The following is a 21,221-nucleotide window of genomic DNA, read 5'->3' as shown; positions in this document are numbered from 1 at the left end:
AGGCACAGAAAAAAACGGTGCAATTAATTCTTTTTCTGTGTTGTAGTGTCTCTTCTTGCTTGGAACACCAGGCTATCCTTTTGCAGATGTATACTTTACAAATCCTTACAAAGGGAGGTGGGAGTGAAAAACCCTCTTCTGATTTTATTAAGGATTCTATTTTGAATCAATGTGTGAATAAAGTATGACATGGCATCATAAAGGCAGATACCTCAGCTATTCTCTATATAGACTGCTAGAAATGGTAGGAGTGACCCTGTCCTCTTAGAAGAGTCTGTCTGCATTAAATATCTTGTCAGTTCTCTGTAATGGTCACTGGTATATCAGTTTAATGGAGGAAACATCAATACCGGTTTATAACATCTCTAGTAAAATGGAATAAATTAAATTTTCCCTTAGGCAATATAGTATAGTATGTATAATTATATATAAAATGGCCTTAAATGAGGGAGAGATCATGAAAACATGCCCAGAAAGGACAGAACGCGTTAATCAAAACAGCAATGTAATATTTTTGCCAAATGAGATCTGAAGCATAGATGAATCAATAAGAATACAGCAGAACATCCCTCAATGTTTTCTAGATATTTCCTGATGTTCTCTGAATATATTTGTTGTCCCTGAATGTGTGTGTGCTACATTATTAATAGAAAAAGGTTCTCAAAAGTTTCTATGGTTTTATTTATGGAAGTTGAATCTTAAAAATCGCATGTCTGTATTTGATCCCCAAGCGCTTACCATCTCAGTCATTGAGGGAATGCAAGTTATGCATTGTGAACTAAGCTGAGTGATTTCCAGTAAACTGTGCTTTGCCTTTTCAGCCTAGATTAAGAACAGTTGGTTTTAAAATGCCAGCTAAACAGAAGAGTGCTATGGTCTCATTACTAATATGCTGTAAATATCCAACAAATTGTTACTGATTGCTCATTTAGCTCTACAAATGAGTGACTTGAAGCAGATAAAAGTGCAGTGATAATGTAGGCATTTCATTTCTAATTATTAAGACATTGCTGTGCTGCAGTGGAGGAAGGAACAGTTATTTTATGCTATGTATACTATTTGCTGGATGCTGTTGGAGATTTATTCGAGGTTCTTTCAAAGGCTGCTTGGTATAAGTGAAGGAATTCTTCTTATGAAATGAATCTTCGTGCATCTCAGTAAATAAATGCATGAGGTGTAGAGATGGTTTCCTGTGTAAAAATTAGCTTGTCAGGTCTATTACCTTAATTTTCAGAGACAATGCTTAACTTCTGTTTTCAGGGGGAGAAGGTTATATATGTTGTATGACAACATATACATACGTATGTATGACATATGTATGACAGTTGTATAACTGTCCATACAGGCCAATTTATGTTATTTTGCCACAGCTGGGGTCTGTTATGCCAAGGGGAGTATTAGGAGTTACTGGATCTCAAAGAGACTCAGCTAACTTGCTGTTTTGTAGGAACACATGTTAGCAAGCCCTCTCCCCATCTCTCAAATATAGTGGTTTGGCAGTTCCTACCATATCCTGTCATATTTTAAGGAAATAGTTCCTAAGGAGGTACTTAATTGCCATGTTTGTTCAGTAAAAGCACTTTAATTTGGACTGGCACATGTCTGAGATGCACAAGACAACTCTTGTTTAGTTATTTCAGATGGATTGGGGAGTGCATGCAGTGAATTGCAGGAACACCAAACAAATTTAACTCCTCTTTGAGATGATGGATATGTCCTGACTGATATCCTATGTCTGAAGGGATGTTATACAAGAACTGCTTACACAGTTCTGTACAATACGTAGAATGGCAGCCCATCTGCCCTAAGCTTTACAAGTCAAAATTATTATTTCTCATCTGAAGCAGTTGGATCTAACAGAATGCTGCTTTTCTAGTAGGCCTATATTTCCATGTTCTAAATTCTGTTTGGATTTTAGTATTTTGCATCTTCTTCTATCCTGCAATCTGACTAAGGGTGGCTACTTTTCAAGCAGTTACTTCATTTTTCTCCCTGTATCCTTTAACTCAGAGTGACCGCAAGAAGATGCAACACGGAATAACAAGTTCATGACTCTCACACTCAGTGGCGTTTGTGAAACTGTCTATCAGGTAGCATGTGGTAAAAAACCAGTTGTATTGCGGGCAGAACTGTCCAATTACTTCTGGACTAGAAACATAAATTCCATTTTAGGGCTCTCTCCTAGCTGTTATGTGGTAATAACTTCCGGTATGTACTGACTAGAGTTGCAATTTGAACTGTTGCCTTTAAAGTGAAAGGTTTTACGTACCCGTTTTTGCAGCTGTCCAGATTCCTTCCACTTCAACTAAATTTAGGTATATATAATGGTCTCTGTTTTCACCATTATTCTTTTAAATTTTTTTTTTCTCCCTTTATTTGTAGTATGGAAGAATGTGAAGCCCTCTGCACGCGGCTTGCTATTATGGTCAATGGAAGTTTCAAGTGTCTTGGTTCTCCTCAGCACATTAAAAACAGGTATTACATGTAAAACCCAAACCTTCTGCAGCCACGATCATCTTAAGAGCTGGTACTCTTATACACTTTAATAATGCCAAGGCATAAATACTTAGAACTGCTAAGCACATCTTTCTTTTCCTGCCATCAGTGAAGTTAAAAAAGAACCCATTAGGATGTCTTAGGAAGTCAAATTGTCACATGGCATTGCTAAAATGCTTTGTAGTCTGCACTGGCAATTGAAAGAGACAAATTGGTATCTAAAATGAAGCACTTCTGCTCTCAGCCTGAGAAATGCATTGTGAGATTTCAACATGTTGAGGCGATATACACTTCTTATAATAGGAAGAAGTACTTTTATCAGATCAGCAGCCAGCAAGACAATGTGTTTTGCACCATCTCTACATCCTACCAAACTCACTGGCAATTGCAGATATTTATGTAATGGTTTCTGTATCTTTTTCCTGGTGTGCACAAACCTCTCTTTGCTTTGTGAGTTAATTTAATATCTGTTAATGAGGATGTTTATTTACAGGATGTGCTCAAACCAGAAAGCAAATAGGATCAGGAGCTGAGGGGAAAGTTGCCATAACTTATAGCTACAACATTCAGCAATAAGTAGTATTTTTATGACACCCAGACAGTCAACTGTGTAAAATGGAACAGCTCATTTACAAGCAGCAATGCTACACTGCTCTGTAACAGCTCATCATTTAGCACTCTTTGAGTGCAGATGCATTTAACAATGTAAACAAGCTCTTCAGGAATGTTTCGGAATTGCTGTCGGCCAGGGTTACAGGGCAGAAGTTATCTGTGTCTCGGATAATTTCTTGACCCTTGGGGCACATTTGGTTTTCTGTCCTTCCTTTTGGGTAGAACTGTAGATCCTCGTTTTGCAGTTACATTAGCATGACGGGCCTGATCCACGCTTACTCTAATAAGCTTTCTTGCTCCAAGTCTTGTTGTTTTTTTTCACGAAGGCAAACTTTCAGCTAGAGACCTTGCTAACTGGATAGTGAAAAGAATTGAGGTCTGTATCTACATTTTAAGGTTGTTCTGCATGATCATAGCTTTCTATTGATGTTGGCATACCTTTCAGAGAGTAGTTACCTTGATTTCTGGAGGCATGAATTCAATCGTTCTTCAGTAGTTTCTGCTTCTTTTGTATCTGGCTGTTTGTCTTTCCATCCTGTGTCTTATTCCCAAATTTCATGGCATGGAGTGACCTGTTGTCCCACTAGCTGGAGTGCTTCAGCAGGAGTGCAGGCACCCTTTGTTCCTTTTGCAGTAAGAGAAACAGATGTCTGTAAAGGACAGCTCAGACTTGGGCAGATAAAACTGGTTTTTTGTATGCGTATGTCCCCTAATAAGGACAAATGATATTATTTAGCCACTTCAGTTGAATGCATAAAATTTGCTAGGATGAATGTGAGTATCACCATTTTACATTTCAGATCATCTGGACTGATCATGTTTCTCTGTCTTCCCAGCTTAACCCTGAGAGGGCAAAATCAGGCATTCCACAAAGTTTAGCTTCACCTTTGTCTTTTCAGTGACTTTGTCATTCTTTTGCCACTCCATATGTTTCCTTTAGCAGATCCTTTTCATTCACCTTCTTAGAAAGTGTGGCGTCATAAGCATACTCATAAGTATGCCCCATGTTCATATAAATAGGACAGTTATTTTTCAGTTTGCTGCGCTGTAGATGTACCTCTTTCAGATCACAATAAGCAAATAAACACAGAACCATAAACTATATTCTACTCTGGAAGTATCTTCAAATTAATTCTGAGGATATCAGATCAGCCATTCAAGAATCAAGGCTGTATGAACACCTCTTAAATTCTCCGAAGCAAGTTTGTGATAAGAGTGTTTGGCAGTCATATTCACAGAAATTTTTTGTTTAAAATTATTGTAACTTTAAAAAAAAGCACACCACCTCTATGTTAAGAATATCTCTTGCTACCAGCAGGTTTGTGTTGGTTGTATTGTCATGGCAGTTCCTTAATGCATGTCAGTGGCATTCATGTGGGATAATAAGTGTTCTGGATACCAATATTGCTGAGGTGTTCTGTAGAAATAGTGTAACTGAAGCTGCACTGGGATTTTTCATTGAAGGCAGGACTGAAATCCTTTTATTAGCTAGCTTATTGATTGATTTACTTTCCAAGATTTTCCACATGTATTGTTCAGCAACCTATTGGAATTTTTCCTAAAACTTTAGAACCTTTTTTAGGAAAAAAAATCACTAGTTTTATCAGAAGATTTAGTTAAAATCATGCAGTTGTCTGAATTTGCTCTGACTGCCTAATTAATTTTCTTGGCTTTGGGGGACAAAACCGCTGTAGAGAGCAGTCTTAAAACCTCAGTTGTCAAAACTTTCTCTTTTTCCCCCTTTTTTTTTTTTTAATATTAAGTATACAAGAAAAGTGCTTTTCATGCTTTCTTTGGAAAACTTTTGATAAGAGCTGAGGACAAGCCAAAGTCTGTCCCTATACTCCTATTATTTTACTGCTTACTCTAGCTTCCAAATTTCCCTCCAGACAGAACTCCTGACTGTGGTTTTCTTTACCTGTCAACAAAATGCTTCATCATAAACCCCAGGCTATTGCACACCTAATAAATAAAGTAATTGTTAGGGGGTTAAGAAACCCAGTACTTCTGTGTAATTCATGTTCCAAACTTATTTGAAGACAATCTCCAGATGTGTTTCTGTACACTTTCTGGCAGGCTTCTGTATCTACATGAGATGGGAAAGTGTAAGAGAAGCAGGATTCTTTCACTTATTACTGCAAAGAAAACCCACTGAAATAATTAAGCTTTAAATTATATTAACCTTTTCATCTTCTCACTTTCCATTCCACATGCGAATATTCTGAAAAGCTTCAGACTTGAAAAACTATTGAGTTACTCCTTCTTTCACATTTTCTTTCTCTCCCAATGACTTAACAACCCTATCATTTTCACTGCCCTACAGAGCAAAACGTTTTTCCTTCTAAAGTAATAGACTGAAAGGATTCCTTAATCTTTTATCCAGAAACACCTACCAACAGAACAACACTTTCCTTGACAGTCTTTTCCACTGGTGTAGTCAGTAGTCAATTCTGTTTTTCAGTATTTTCCTGCAATTAATATTATTTAGTGTGTTTGTCCCTGGCTCTATCTTATACTAAAAACCCCACCACCTTACATTTTGTTTAAAAAAACTATTCCATGAAGTAATGTAAGTGAAGAAAAGCATAAGCAAAACTGATTTTGCTGAATCTAATTTAAACTTGTGCAATAACAATGGGTTTTGATGGTGCTTTTGTGTGGTGTGTGTGTTTTTATGTGAATATGAGCTAGCAATGTGTTCTTGCAGCCCAGAAAGCCAACCATATCCCAGGCTGCATCAGAAGCAGTGTAACCAGCAGATCAAGGGAGGTGATTCTCCCTCTCTATTCTACGCTTGTGAGACCTCACCTGGAGTACTGCATTCAGTTCTGGTGGGTTCAGCAAACGAAGGACGTGGATCTGCTAAAGCCAGTCCAGAGGAGGGCCACAAAGATGATCAGAGGGCTGGAGCACCTCCTAAACTGGGACAGGCTGAGAAAGTTGGGAACGTTCAGCCTGGAAAAAAGAAGGCTCTGGGGAAACGTTCTAGCAACCTTTAAGTATTTAGAGGAGGCCTCCAGGAAGGATGGAGAGGGGCCCTTTATCAGGAAGTGCAGGGATCCAATGAGGGGGAACAGTTTAAAGCTGAAAGAGGAGATTTAGAGTAGCTGTTAGGAAGAAATTTTTCCTGTGAGGGAACCTGTGGGACAGGTTGCCCAGAGAAGTCATGGATGCCCTGTCCCTGGAAGTATTCAAGCCCAGGCTTGATGAGGCTATGAGCAACCTGATCCAGTAGAAGGTGTCCTGCCCAAGGCACGTGGGTTGGAACAGGATGTTCTTTAATGTCCCTTCCAACTCAGACCATTCTATGAATTAATTATGTTCATAATATATGTATGCATCTTAACAGACAAGTATGGTACTAAAATAAAATAATGGGGACAATAATTGTAGATTATAATGTTCTTTCTGTTAGATCATACAGTTATTTCAGTTCTTTTTTTTATTTGCTCTTTTTTAAAAGCAGCTCTTGATATCATTTAGTCTGTCTTCAATTTGTTTCTGCAAAACACATTGAACAAATATTTTAAAATCAAGTGTTCCAGTCTATCTTTGAAGATTGGAAGAAAGAAGGAAATCTAAACAATGGATGAACACTTAAACCAAAGAAAACTTTTTTACATGTCTTATTTATGATAGAACGAGTCCTTTATCATTATTGTAAGAGATAAAAGTAGGAGCACATTTTGATATGACATATTGGTATATTAGCTTGTCTCAAGAATGTTTCCTTCTTTATATGTAACTACATCCACTAAATTTGTTTTTCTTCTCTCCTTCCTGGTGATTCTGTCTGTCTTTATGGAAATCCTCACAACTGTTTTATTTGCTTTTCCTTTAGTACCACTCCAGCCTGTAAAGTCTAGATTGTGATCACCTTCTTGATGAATGCATGACAAAGGCTTAATGGGTCTTCCCTGAGACCCAGTTAAATTTGCATTCTTGTTGTGGTAGGAAGCTTTCAGGATTCAGCTTTGTCACTCAGTACCTTCTCAGCCCTTGGCAGGTGTGAAAGACCAGAGTCTTGGACTGAATACAGCTTTGTCAGATGGTGGTACAAAATTCTCTGTGAAGGGTATGGGTGAGCTCCAGGAAGATGCTACTGTGAAGCATAAAATCTTCATAGGGATATAAAATGTGACGCTGTTTCTAATGTATGAGACTTGATTCATTTTTCCAGCTCTTGTGAAAGCCTTTTACAAAATATTCACCTGAAAGCGTCTTCTTGCTACAAATGTAGGTGTCTGGGTTTCTGTTCCCAGCTGTTGAGTCCTGACTATATTTATCTATGTTTTAACATATTTAAAACACCCCAAAAATGTTTCTCAGTAGAATAATAAGAGTTTGACTTCTTTACAAAGGCCTTTTGGAGTAGGTGGCAAATTTCTGAATAATGTTAAGAAAGATATTGGCTGAAAAGAACAAACTGAAGGGCAATTTCCAAAAATTTAGCATCTTAGTTCTAGATGTAGCTTGTATGAAATAGACATGTTAGCAATTGTGCTCCTCAAAACCTAATTTCAGACAGCTCCTGCCAACTGAACCAATTACTCTAAATTGTGAATGGATTACATTTAAATGCTCTCTCCAGTGTTGTCCATTATACTTAATGTTTTTTAAAAAATTCACATAACTATTTCCATGTTAGATACAGCTGGCCAGTCCTCTGGGAACAACATTTTGAATACTATCCTTCATTCCTGGGCCATCTGGACAGGCTTCCCGTAGCAGAAAAACCTATGCCAATTTTTCAAGTGCTTGACCCACTTCAAATCTTTGCTCAGATTGTATCAGCAAGCCATCTGATTAAATTACCCAACAAATCACAGAATCACAGAATCACAGAATAACCAGGTTGGAAGAGACCCACCGGATCATCGAGTCCAACCGTTCCCATCAAACACTAAACTATATCCCTCAGCACCTCATCCACCCGTGCCTTAAACACCTCCAGGGAAGGTGACTCAACCACCTCCCTGGGCAGCCTGTTCCAGTGCCCAATGGCCCTTTCTGTGAAGAATTTTTTCCTAATGTCCAGCCTAAATCTCCCCTGGCGGAGCTTGAGGCCATTACCTCTTGTCCTGTCCCCTGTCACTTGGGAGAAGAGGCCAGCACCCTCCTCTCTACAACGTCCTTTCAGGTAGCTGTAGAGAGCAATGAGGTCTCCCCTCAGCCTCCTCTTCTCCAGGCTAAACAACCCCAGCTCTCTCAGCCGCTCCTCATAAGGCCTGTTCTCCAGCCCCTTCACCAGCTTTGTTGCTCTTCTCTGGACTCTCTCCAGAGCCTCAACATCCTTCTTATGGTGAGGGGCCCAGAACTGAACACAGGATTCGAGGAGCGGTCTCACCAGTGCCGAGTACAGAGGGAGGATAACCTCCCTGGACCTGCTGGTCACACCGTTTCTGATACAAGCCAAGATGCCATTGGCCTTCTTGGCCACCTGGGCACACTGCTGGCTCATGTTCAGTCGGCTGTCAACCAACACCCCCAGGTCCCTCTCCTCCAGGCAGCTTTCTAGACAGACTTCTCCTAGTCTGTAGCACTGCACAGGGTTGTTGTGCCCCAAGTGCAGGACCCGGCACTTGGCCTTGTTAATCCTCACGCCATTGGACTCTGCCCAGCGGTCCAGCCTGTTCAGATCCCTTTGCAGAGCCTCCCTACCCTCCAGCAGATCGACACTTCCACCCAGCTTAGTGTCGTCCGCAAACTTGCTAAGGGTGCACTCGATGCCTTCATCCAGGTCCTTGATAAAGACATTGAACAGGGCTGGACCCAGCACTGAGCCCTGGGGAACCCCACTTGTCACTGGCCTCCAGCTGGATTTCACACCATTTCCCACCACTCTCTGGGCCCGGCCAGCCAACCAGTTTTCCACCCAGGAGAGTGTGCGCCTGTCCAGGCCAGAGGCTGACAGTTTCTCAAGCAGAACGCTGTGAGAAACTGTGTCAAAGGCTTTGCTGAAGTCCAGGAAGACCACATCCACAGCCTTTCCCTCATCCAGCAGCCGAGTCACTTTGTCACAGAAGGCGATCAGGTTAGTCTGGCAAGACCTGCCTTTTGTGAACCCATGTTGACTGGGCCTGATCACCCAGTTCTCTTGCATGTGCTTCATGATAGCACTCAAGATCACCTGCTCCATGACTTTCCCTGGCACTGAGGTCAGACTGACAGGCCTGTAGTTTCCTGGATCCTCCCTGCGGCCCTTTTTGTAGATGGGCTCAACATCAGCCAGCCTCCAGTCCAGTGGGACTTCCCCAGTCTTCCAGGACTGTTGGAAGATGATGGAAAGGGGTTTGGCCAGCACATCCACCAGCTCCTTCAGTAACCTAGGGTGAATCCCGTCCGGCCCCATAATCCATTTGATATTGCAGAGCTAGAGTAGAATATGTGTTGGCAAGCTATTGACCCTTTACCTTTTTTTTAAAGGTTGATGAGAATATTTTATTGTTCTTTTCAAATTGACACATGCAGATGTCTTAAATGGAAGAGCAAGGATTAAGTATAGAGATCTCATCAAGATTTCAGCCTTCAGTGGACACAGTGTTATACAAACAGATATGCTAGCAGTAAGTTTCTTCTGTGGCATAAAATATAGAAGTGAATATAATTTTTATTCCTGTTAACTAGAAAACAAATTCCTCTTGTATGTGAAAAACGTATTAAGGCAGAGGATGTGTATTTATTATTAGCTATTAGTTTATATTCCCAGATGAAAACTTGAAGAAAAACGTTTTTATAAGTTTAAAAACTCACAGATTGCAAGTTCAGAAATGAGCAATATCTTTGCACTCTTATAAAAGTTTCTGCAACATTAACTCTGCCCTACTGTGTAGGTGCATTTCAGTGTATTTTTTTGTCATTTTTTCTATGTCTTCCACAGAATCCTGAATTATACCTGTGTATCTGTTCATTCAATGAGCAGCAGCTAATTAAGATTTCATATTCTCCTCTTTTCCCTAGTACCTGCTCTGTGTACTGTTTGTACTAGGCATTTTTCAAACCTGTTTCTAAATCTAGTATTTTCAACGTCCATTGGAACAAATCTTCATAACAATCAACATCTGTGTTTTCCACAATATTTCTAGGAAACTGGATTTGAAACAATCATTCCCATTCTGTAGAGGAGTAACTGAAGCATCATACTAAATTTAAAAGGGGTTGGCTAGTCAATCTGAGCAGTTTATGGCTAAATATTTTCTGTTTGTCTAACAGTAAACTCAGAGTACAAGGCTTGTTAACTTCAGCTGTTGCTGTGGGTGTTTCTGAAAATGCTACAAATCCTTTCTGCAAATTGGAGCCCTGGGTCTCAAGGTGGGCCCTTAATGAGACAGGGAAATGTGGTCTGGGCAAGTTACCACAGATCACACGGGTGTACTGGGGTGGGAGCCTAGAACCTGCACCGTGAAGAACTTTCTTTTTCTCATCAATCTGCTGTCTTATTTGCAACGTTTTTAGATGATGCAGTAAAGAAGGCTGCTTATCTGAGCAGGTACCTCCAGTATGTGTTGTAAGGCATTTGTAACAGGGATTTCATGAAGAGATGTTGTGTGATGGTATATTTTAAGCTCATTACACGATGCAAATATACTAGTGCTTTAAATTTTAATTTCACATCTGGTCTCAATTCTGGCAGTTTTTAACTTGAGAATTTTACCTTGAAGGGCTGATAAGCTCCTTTTCACAGACATTTTAGTGTGTAATATCCTGATTATTTTTTTAATACTCATTTTAAAACAAAGAACACCAGAAAATAGTGATGGCAAAACAATGACAATGTTACTACCTCCTGGTTTTTTTCATTATTGAGACCCAGTGGGTACTTTGAGAAAACAATTGTGGTTCCTTGTAGGCTGCGTCATCAGCCTTAGACAGAAATACAATGCCGCTGTTACTCTTTCTCTGGGGACGTAATATATAAATAATACAAGTGTAACAGATCTCTAATACTTGCCTGTATGTGCATGCATACAAGCTCATAATCAGACAGATCTTGTATGTGCACATGTATAAACAATCAACAGGATTTTTTGAGGGTTATTCAATATATTTGGAAATCATGCCTAAGCACTTAAATGTCTATGTTCAGAGAGTATGGCAAAGTTTTACCCTTCATTGCTCATAATATAAAGCCGCCACTATTATGGCAATGATATTATTGAATACAGAAATTAACTTCAGATGGCTCGATATGTAAGCCTGGAGTGTGTGTGAACAAATAGTGTGTTTACAATGTACTAGAACAAGTGTTACTCGTTTTAATAACTGTTTTAATGTTTCCATTGTTGCCCCGGAAAACCTGTAATACTTTAAAAAATGATGAAACTAAATCTATGAATAGCATGTAGAAGGTGATTTTATCATTTCTTTCTTATATGTCTTTGTTTTCATCTAATCAGGTCTACCTGCTAAGCAACACAGAGGTTGTTCTGAATAACTACAGAAGGAATTCACATTTTGCAAGTGATACTATATTTGCATTTGATTTTAACATTTTTCAAAAAACCCCAAAGCAACTGTTTCCAATTTAATAACCTTTACTTACCCCTTAATAGGTGAAATATTAAATTTACTGTGTGATTTTAAACTATCTTAAAATGTGATTTAACTGTTTTAATAATTTTATTTCAATTTGGGTTTTTTTTTCCCCACAATTCTTTGCAAAGTGTATTGTTTTCAATGCTGTTTAAGTTTTGTTCTCTTAGTAAATTGTATTTGTGTCTACACTGTAAGGTGAATGACCTGAATCTGCATTCTGTGCTTCAGCAGTCATACTGGAATGTCTAAGTTAGCTTGTCTAGATGAAGCCTATTCACTTATGGAAAATAGAACCATATCTGTCAGCAAATGAATGTAAACCAAAGCAGAAGAGCAAATAGCACAGTAACAAATTATTCCCCCTCTTTGATTCATGGCATATATTCTAAAAGATGCAGTTCCTTGCAGACATTAAGTGCCAATGTTCTCTTTATTATTATTTTTTTATTTTGTTATCCAATAATGTCATTTTGAAGTAATCTTTTGATCAAGCAAACTAGAGCATACATAAAGTATGTGCATTATACTTCCAGCAGTAAACTTTATGGAAGCTGTAATTTTTTGATGTGTGTATGTGCGTGTGTATATATATATATAGCACAAAATTCTTCAGGAAACATAGTCTTCAATTAGTGTAAAAAAGCATATGGATTACTAGTTGCTTTACTTATTCATCAAGGTTTATAAAATAGGGCCATGTTCTCAACTTCCTGAGATTACGTTAAGCAGTTTTGTCTGGGGGAAAGAAGAGATAGTAAATGGGCTTTTGGAAGAGTGTGATTCGATGAACTCATTGTTCTAGACCCTGCTGTAAGTTAAAACAGTGGTTTCTAGTTTGATTTTCTTTATTTACACACAAGCAAATTCCTCAGGGTTTTAAATGAAAATATAGATTTATTTTTTTTTAAGCCTGTAGATGTCTGCTGGTAAGAAACGTTGTTTCTTTCACCAGTGCCAAGTACAGAGGGAGAATAACCTCCCTGGACCTGCTGGTCACGCCGTTTCTGATACAAGCCAAGATGCCATTGGCCGCCTTGGCCACCTGGGCACACTGCTGGCTCATGTTCAGTCGACTGTCAACCAACACCCCCAGGTCCCTCTCCTCCAGGCAACTTTTTAGCCACTCTTCCCCTAGTCTGTAGCACTGCATAGGGTTGTTGTGCCCCAAGTGCAGGACTCAGCATTTAGCTTTGTTAAAACTCATACCATTAGTCTCAGCCCAGCGGTCCAGCCTGTTCAGATCCCTTTGAAGAGCTTCCCGACCCTCCAGAAGATTGACACTTCCACCCAGCTTAGTGTCATCTGCAAACTTAGGCTGCAAAATTACTTAGGGTTCTCTTCTTGTTCCCATTCAAATTGCTGAACGAGGACCACTAAAGAATGGGCAGAAGGAAAAGTTGAGAAGTTTGTATTATTTGACCTGCCCCAGATGGCAACTCCTCTACTTGGTATTTGAGAACTGTTAGCCTTTGGGCAACTAAATGCACTTCCATTCCCACTGCAAGGCTAGAAAGAGCACCAGAAAAACAGCCAGGCAGCTTCCTCATCAGTGCAGATCTGGCTACATGTGTGAGACAGCAGCTTGTACAGACACATATCTGAAGTAGATTTATGTTATCTCTCTCCACACTGCTGGCAGTGTGGCAGTGGACTGTAGCACAGGCTGCAAAACCCTTCTGAGAAATGAGGAACCGTTCGTGTGCTTAGGCCAGACCAACCTCCTCTTTGGAATATTTATACTGAAACAGCCATGAGGTCACATCAAAGACCTGTCTAGCATGGCATCTTCCCTCTGATAGGACTCAGGAGGGAAAAGTACAGGAGCACGATAAGCACATGAACTTACTTTTACGCATTACTTAACCAACCTTCTTCATCTATTTGTTGCTTAGAGGCTTCCTAAGCCTGAGGTGGTCTTAGTGGATATCCTCTCCCTGCCATGAGTTTCTACATTTTCTTATTCAACTCATGTCAACTTGTGGCATCCACCACATTCTGTGTCAATGAGTTGTACAGTTTGTCCACGCAGTGTAGGTAAAATTACTTCCTTTTACTGATTTACATTGCCTTCCCTATGATTTAATTTGATGCCAGCTGTCCTTGCATGAAAAACATAGGAGGGTGAAGAATCATCCATTAGTTATATTCTTTGGGCCAGTCACAATTGTGAACCTTTCTACCATCTCATCAACTTTCTTCAGTGCTGAAAATTTTTAGACTATTTAGTAACACCCAGTGTGGAAATTGTCCCATGTGTTACTGCCATTTTTTGTTCCTTTTGTTCCCTTGTTATTTGAGGTGCTCAGCTAGCTTGTGGACCTGTGTAATTAAAGGTGTGGAGTTCTTGGATAGGTTTTGTAGTCCTTGCTGAGCTCATCCATCTGCAGCTGATGCTGTTGTTAAAACTCAAGTTAATTAGTTTACAATCAGTCTGGGAATTTATGCTTTAGTTTCAGTCTCATGGTGACATTTTAGTAGGTAAAGCTGTTAATAAGTAGTAGTCCCAGAACTGCTAATGAGGTGAAAGTCAAGCGTGAATGAGTTTAACTTAGGGAGAAGAAGGAGGATAGAGAGAAAAAAAAATATTTTTTTGCCAGAATATGTGTTTGTGTGTGTGTACACACAAATGAAAATGCAGTGTTCTTAAGTACTGTGGTAGAAATTAGTGGTGGAAAATATCTTTGTTGAATAGCTTTGAAGCAATGCTGACTCTTTTGTAGCAGATGGCTGCTGAACAGGTGTGCTGGCTCAACTTATGCCATTTTAATGATAATGTCTCCCTCCTTAGGTCTTGAACTATCAGGTGCTAAAGGTTTGATCCTAACAGTGCTAATCAAACCAGATTGTGCTTTTCTCTTTAATTCCACTTTGGGTTTCTGAATTAATTATATTGTCTGAATCAAAGAGGAAAACAGTGAAAGAGATGGTCAACTTAATTTCCATTGCCTCAGTTTGCTACTGAAAGCAGCTTGCTGATTATAGCAAGGGGACGTGATTATTGCTGATCCACTTACTCTGTCAGGGGAACTTTTGTACTAAAATGAATTATAACATCAAGGTATGGAAGCATCGTAATTTGACTAGCCAAAAGGAAAAAAACCTTATAAAGGTTTTTATTTGTACCATGCTGGTGTTTATGCCATTCACAATTTAGAATTAAACCAAAGTTGTACAGACTTCTCTGTCTCTGTCTTTGCTAATCAGAATTTTGATTCATTTTCTTTGGAAACTTCATTGCATACAATTTCGTTTTATGAGGCTGTTGAACATCTCCATAAAGCAGCATTTTTTAAACTGTAATTCAATAGTGGCTCTGTAGAGATGCCAGAAAACTGATCAGAATCGATGATCTCTTGTAAAAGGTTGCCTCAAGTTGGCAGTCAACTAAATTTAACTCCTTAACTGTATCCGTCTTTGTAAAATCTTATTTTATTGTCACATATTTTTTCAAGGATGATGCTATACATTTAAAACATTTAATTAGAGACCTATTGTATGTTAGAAAATCGTTGCAAAGCAAATCAGCCAGCCACTTCTTTGGGTTCCACCTTATTCTGCATCTCTTTGGTGTAACAGCAGTGTTAATCTGCCAGGTTACACTGTCCAGTGAATATTTGACACCCTGCAGCTTGAACAAAATAGGATTTAACTCTTACAAAGTACTTCAGGAACCAAGAAACAGGACATCAGGAATGTTTCTTGCTTTGTTTCAAGCAGTACAGTGGTTGCATTTAACAGCAATAAAAAAGAAACCAAAAACCCAACCAAAGACCAAAAATCCCTGTTAGTAATTTATTTGTAATGAGACTTTTCGTACAATGCAACTTTTTATGCAGAAGCTGCCACTGTAATACCTGAAGTGTAGCAACTAGGTTTTTATTCTCCACAAAGCAATAGGCTTCTTGTCTGAGAAGATCCTTGGAAATTATATTTTGAATTCATGTGAAATTCTTAATAGAATAAAATCTGTAATCTACAATGTTTCATTGCGGAAACTTGCCCTGATCTAAAATCAGTGACAACTTTATTGATTTACACCAACAGTTTCTGGTCCAACACAAAATAAAAGTTAAAGCCCTTGCATTGCTATACACATATTATAGATGAAGAACATGCAGTGCTTCATGTGAAGTATTTTGTTGGGAGTTGCTTGGACAGTGGTTAAACTGGACATATGCCTCAGAATAGTCCTTTGGAATTTTGTATTACATTTTATTGGTATTCCATATATATTTTTTCTGTATTGGAAAAGGGCAGCATTATAGATCGTGCTGTGATATATACTTCTGTTTCAATCACATGATAAAGGGCTTCACACCTGTCAGATCCATTTGACCCAGCTGCAACCCTAAATCTCATGTACCCAAAAAATGAGGCACTAGTACAGAGTATAGTCACTAGAACCTGGAGAACTGGAGTAAAGGATTTAGTGATGATTAGTCATGGAGCTTGAGAATGAAGAAAAGGGAATAATGCTGGAGTGAAGGATGTAGGATTGGTGGTCATTGGGAAGATGGAGGCAGTGACAGGTTTCCGGGGGGATGTTGGCTGTGCAGTCTGAGCTCCATATCCCTTTGCCTCCTCTGCCTTTCCACTGCTCCCTGCAACAGGGAGCAACAGTGCCAGGAGGAAGCTCTTCTGGCTTAGCTTCTGCTGCTCCTTTATGCCCCTGGCAATTAACCAAAGTGAATCCAAAGGGGGGATGTGTAGCTGCAAAGCAGGGCTGGGAGGGGAGGGAAGGGAAGTAGCAGCATCTCCACATCACCCCATTTTTCTGCTGAGTTCTGTCTTGCAACTTGTTCTGGGAACAAGTGCAGCATAATTTCAATGGCTTAGGCAATGTGCATAAGAATATGATTGCCATTTCAGTGTTTATAGGCTGAATATAACTTCCCCAACTGAATATTAGCAGTGAGTAAATCTGATTAAAAAAATAATTTTTTGGTTAGATTTCTTATACTTAGCTTTTATGACATGGATGTTGAGAAAGTTAGGTTCATTTCCTGACTTATTTTGAGACAGAGCTTAAAAAATTCATTAACTTTGCCATCTCCCTGAATACCCCTATACTTTCTTTTGCATATAGTTGCACTCGCGCCGCTCAAATATGCATGTGAATGTGCAACTTTGTTAAAAAAAATTGAGAAATAGTACTACATACCCATTTTTCTCATTAGAAAATGTAAAGGATGGTTTTCCTTCTGTGTTTGTGATTGGTTATCTTCATAGCTTTTTGCCAACCTTTCAAAGCAATATAGCAATTCAAGTGTAGTTTAGTTAACAGAAGTTCAGGCACATTGGATAGTGAAACATCCTGTAGCAATTAAAATGTATGCATAACACATTTTTTTGTTTCTCTTTGTTCTCATTAATTTAACAACTTTCTCATTACAATCTTATTTTTCAATAACATACTACTAAAATCAAAGTGATAGATAGCATAGTAGGCATACATTATGCTATTTGACATAATTATAAAGAAATCAATTGAAGCAAGTGTTCTTCCTGTCCTCATGTTGTAGACAAATGGATTTATGTTTCTGTGTATCATTCTCAGGTTTGGAGATGGATATTCTGTCAAGGTTTGGCTTAGTAAAGAAATACACTATGGAAGAATGATTTTGGACTGTCTACTACTGCATTTTCCTGGAACAAAGTTTAAGGTACAGCAAAATCTCCTCATAGTATTTGTTATATGGCAGGATTAAGATACCTTCTATTTTTTTTGTTAAAAAGTACTTAAAAATATGATTTGTGATATTGATTAAGCCAACTCCAAACAGTCATTTAGGCAATGTGTAATTGTAAAATAAACAGGGACTTTGAATGAAATATTTCTTTTGCTTTTATTTTTAATGAAGGTAAATTCACCGTTATGTTCACCTGAAATAGGAGTGCACTGTAGTCAATGAGAGTAATTAGTTTGGTTGCTTCCTGATAAAGTCCAGAGATAAGCCTCAGTATACAAATTACATTCCAAGAAAAACTTATCTTTAATTTTAATTTTGCATATATTTTTTTTTTGCTTCATTTGTGTTTAGGTAAAGAATCATGTAAAGCTATAATTACCTCAGATATGGACCTTTTTGTGTATGTTTATATGTATGTATAAGTATTCTCCCAGACTGCATTTTAACAGCTCTCATCTGTTGGATTAAGAAGCTTTAGCATAAAATTGTCCTGAATATGTATATATTTTTTAAAAAAATGTCATGTCAGAACATGCACCAAGTGTGTACTCTGAGTATGAACATTTCTTTGTGCCACCAATGCAGCCACAATACACTCTTATTTTAAAAGCTCATATTTTCCACGTTAATCTTAGATGACAGCCTATTGAAGTTAGACTGGTTTATAAGCAAGTGCAACTTCATCGTAATGTGCATTCACTTTTATCTGGTTTTATCATTTTTGCTCATTTTAAGGGACAGCATCTTAACCTGCTTGAGTTCCATGTACCACAAAGCCAGGGATGCTTAGCAGAGCTCTTCAGAGTCTTAGAGAATCACAAAACTTTTCTTCAAATCAAACACTACTCCATTAGCCAAACCACATTAGAGCAGGTAATTTTTTCTTTTACTTTTGTTTCTTTTTCTTTCTTATTTTTTTCCCTTCTTTTCCTTTGTTGTTGTTGTGGTTGAAACATGCTATGTATTGTAATTATTGATGTTATAGAATCCTACTACATTTGCTGGATTACCTAGGTGTATGCAATAAACCAGGAGTTCCAGACCATATCAGACTCTACACAGTAATATCATGAACCCTACTGCTTTTACAGTGGAGACGTGTGCAGTGAAAACATAGCAGAAAGTCATGTATTTGTATCGTGTGCAATCATCATCAGTGCTTGGATGCATCTAGACATGTGAGATGAGAAGTTGGGACTGTGAACTGTCACCACCACAGTCTGCGTTACCTGGAGGTGTGAAGAGGCGTTATTTCTAGAGTTTACGAAACATACCTCTAGGTGTGTTCCCTCAACATAAGCTATAATTCTTGTGACACAAAAGCTTAGGAAAGCAACTAAAACTCACCATGAGCTATGTCTCCAGAGTTTCTGTTCAACTACTGTTATTTTGAAAGTCTTACTTTTTTTTTTTTTTCATAACTTACAGGTATTCATTAATTTTGCTACACAACAGCAAGGAGTCTTGAATTCTTCACAAGAATCTCCTGTTCTTGGAGGTCATGATCACCTGCCAGTCTAGGCTCAGAGCAGGATACAGCTTCAGCAGCATATATGTTTATGTTTACGTATATATTTATGTGTGCATTTTAGGTCCAGCAAGATTTCAGCTGTTAAGAATTTGTGTATGAGAAAAAATAGTAGAAGCAGAGGTGAATTTGCATTTGTAGGCCAGCAAAAATTACACCAGTTCTCAGTACAAGAAGAACATGGTTACATGCAGACAAAAAATCTGCTAGAAAGTAGTACTTTTTAAATAACTGGTGTTTTAGAATATAAGTGGCCTAATAATGCATTTTTCTGTAAAAGGAAAAGAAAAATCTAAAAAAAGGCTGATCTGAAATGCCACAATGTATAGTAGATTTTTTTTTTGTTGTGGCTCTACATTTATTTGACTACAGTAATCTTGTGCATGTGCACTTCATATCTAATTTTTACATGACAAGGCAAGAGAAATCCATTCAATGGCACCAATAGCTAGGTTATGACTCAATATTTGTATTTAATAGCACAAATTGAGAGCCTTTGAACTTCCATATTAATTCATTTCTGTCTTGTGACAAACTAAATTACCTTTTTTATTCTATAAAGGATGCACTATATTCCATAAGGTTTTATGTTAAAAAAGTTATTGGTGTACTAGTCTGTCTCCCAGTTACCTTAAGTAAATTTAATAAGGTTTTATAAATGACATTTGACAATGAGTTTTCCCTCATGCCTACAGGTGACTGCGGGAGAAATTCTCAACTATTTTTTTAATGATTATTTCCTTTTTCTTAACTTTTTGTTTCTTTTTTTTTCAAAACAAAAACTCTCATAATGCTGTTTAATGGTCATGTTAGTAGATAATAAGATAATCATTCAGACATTGATTAATAAACTTTTCAATAAACTTACATTATGATGCTAGATACTTCAGATGAGGCCATGCCACAGCTTTCAGTACATATGTGCATAAAAGACTTGAACTGAAAAATCTCTGTGCATTTTGGTGAGAGAAAAATATTCCAAAAAAGTTTTCCAGTGAACCACTGCCTCTTCCAAAACAAGTGTTTGGGGCTCCTGTGAGAAGTAGCTGATGCCAATTTTATATATATATTGTCTGATAGTTGAGAATCTGGAACCAATGATTTAAAAGTGAATTGCTGCAATATAATTCTGGGGTGGGCAGAGGAGGGTGAAGTGTACTTTGAGATGAAAGAATTTGATTTTATATGGACAATTTTGAAGTGCTACTGCTCTAATTCCCTCCTTGTATGGTGATGAAATATTAAAAAAACATATATTTCTGTTTTAGCTGACTCAAAATACTGAGGCTTGATTTGTTGGTGTGCTTTTACTCACTATTCATTTTTTAAAATCAAAATTCAGTTTACCTGTTTCTATAAGTGTGAAAATAAATTCTGGAAAAAATAATAAAAAGTGAAGATTTATAGATTTCTTATACATGTACGTATGGATCAGAATGAGTGAGTTAATGAAACTGTTTTATCATTAGAATGGCCTTTTATATACAGTCGTCTGCATAATACCAGAACTCTGCCCTGCTCCTCGAGATCCAGAGCACTGAGGAGCCATTAAATCCCAACAGTCGCTATACTGGTAGAAATATCATGGCACAATTGGATAGGTGTTTGGAGATAAAATCAGTTATCTTTAACTTCCGCAGGAGGCTGGGATTGGAAAGTTTCTAAGATCATCAATCAGAATAAAAAAAAGGTCAATATTACAAAACTGAGTGTGGAAAGTAGTGGAGGTGAAAGAAAATGAAGGCAGATGCAGGAAATTTGGGCACAAAGAGGGGTATGCTATCATAAGTGTCCTACTCAGTTTTGGGATATTAGGGTGGAAGAAACTGAATGTACAAGGTGCAGGCAAGCATCTTTGAGTCATAGTCTGAAACCACTCCACAGGAGAACATTTCTGGTGCTCTTGCTCAGAGGAATAAAATAGAAAGGGATTTTTTTTTCCTGTTGGCATTTCTAGATCTGTAAATTATAATTGATTTGGTTTCTTTGTATTTTTGGGTGGGTTTTTTTTGTTTGTTTTAATAAACTGATATCTCTTTAGCCATTACAAGTGCTAAAAAAAAGAAAAAGAAATGTACACAAGGAAACTCGGAGAATGGATTTGGGAAAGGAGATGGTGCCAGTTCTTGTGGTGTAAGGCAGCTGAGCCAAAAGGTGCATTTGTATGAAATGGTGACAAGAGTGAATATTCCTGCTTGGAAAATGTGTCAAGAATTGAATCAATAAAACTGTCCTGCAGCGTACTTAGACCAAGGGAAGCATAAAAGTGTACAAGACTCACTGTGGTGAGGCTGAAAAATGGTAGCCTAGCTGAATGCCTAGATAGGGGAGCTTTTTCAAGGTTTGGCTGTGCAACACTA

The 21,221-nt window shown here is 38.1% G+C and overlaps 1 protein-coding gene across 1 annotated transcript in view; it reads left to right on the top strand.

The window, feature by feature from the left end:
• The window catches only part of ABCA13 (ATP binding cassette subfamily A member 13), a 189,767-nt gene extending 169,336 nt beyond the window's left edge, over positions 1-20,431 (top strand). Inside the window, exons 54-57 of the mRNA XM_069853450.1 lie at positions 2,383-2,475; positions 17,201-17,306; positions 18,069-18,206; positions 18,762-20,431. Of these exons, the coding sequence (XP_069709551.1) occupies positions 2,383-2,475; positions 17,201-17,306; positions 18,069-18,206; positions 18,762-18,854 (430 nt within the window). The 3' untranslated portion in view covers positions 18,855-20,431. The remainder of the gene's footprint in view (positions 1-2,382; positions 2,476-17,200; positions 17,307-18,068; positions 18,207-18,761) is intronic.
• The last annotated feature ends 790 nt before the right edge of the window (positions 20,432-21,221 follow it).

This window comes from Phaenicophaeus curvirostris, chromosome 3, assembly GCF_032191515.1.
Source record: "Phaenicophaeus curvirostris isolate KB17595 chromosome 3, BPBGC_Pcur_1.0, whole genome shotgun sequence".
NCBI lineage: Eukaryota > Metazoa > Chordata > Aves > Cuculiformes > Cuculidae > Phaenicophaeus > Phaenicophaeus curvirostris.
The sequence above is the reverse complement of the archived record's forward strand: the minus strand, read 5'-3'. Positions and strand labels throughout refer to the sequence as shown.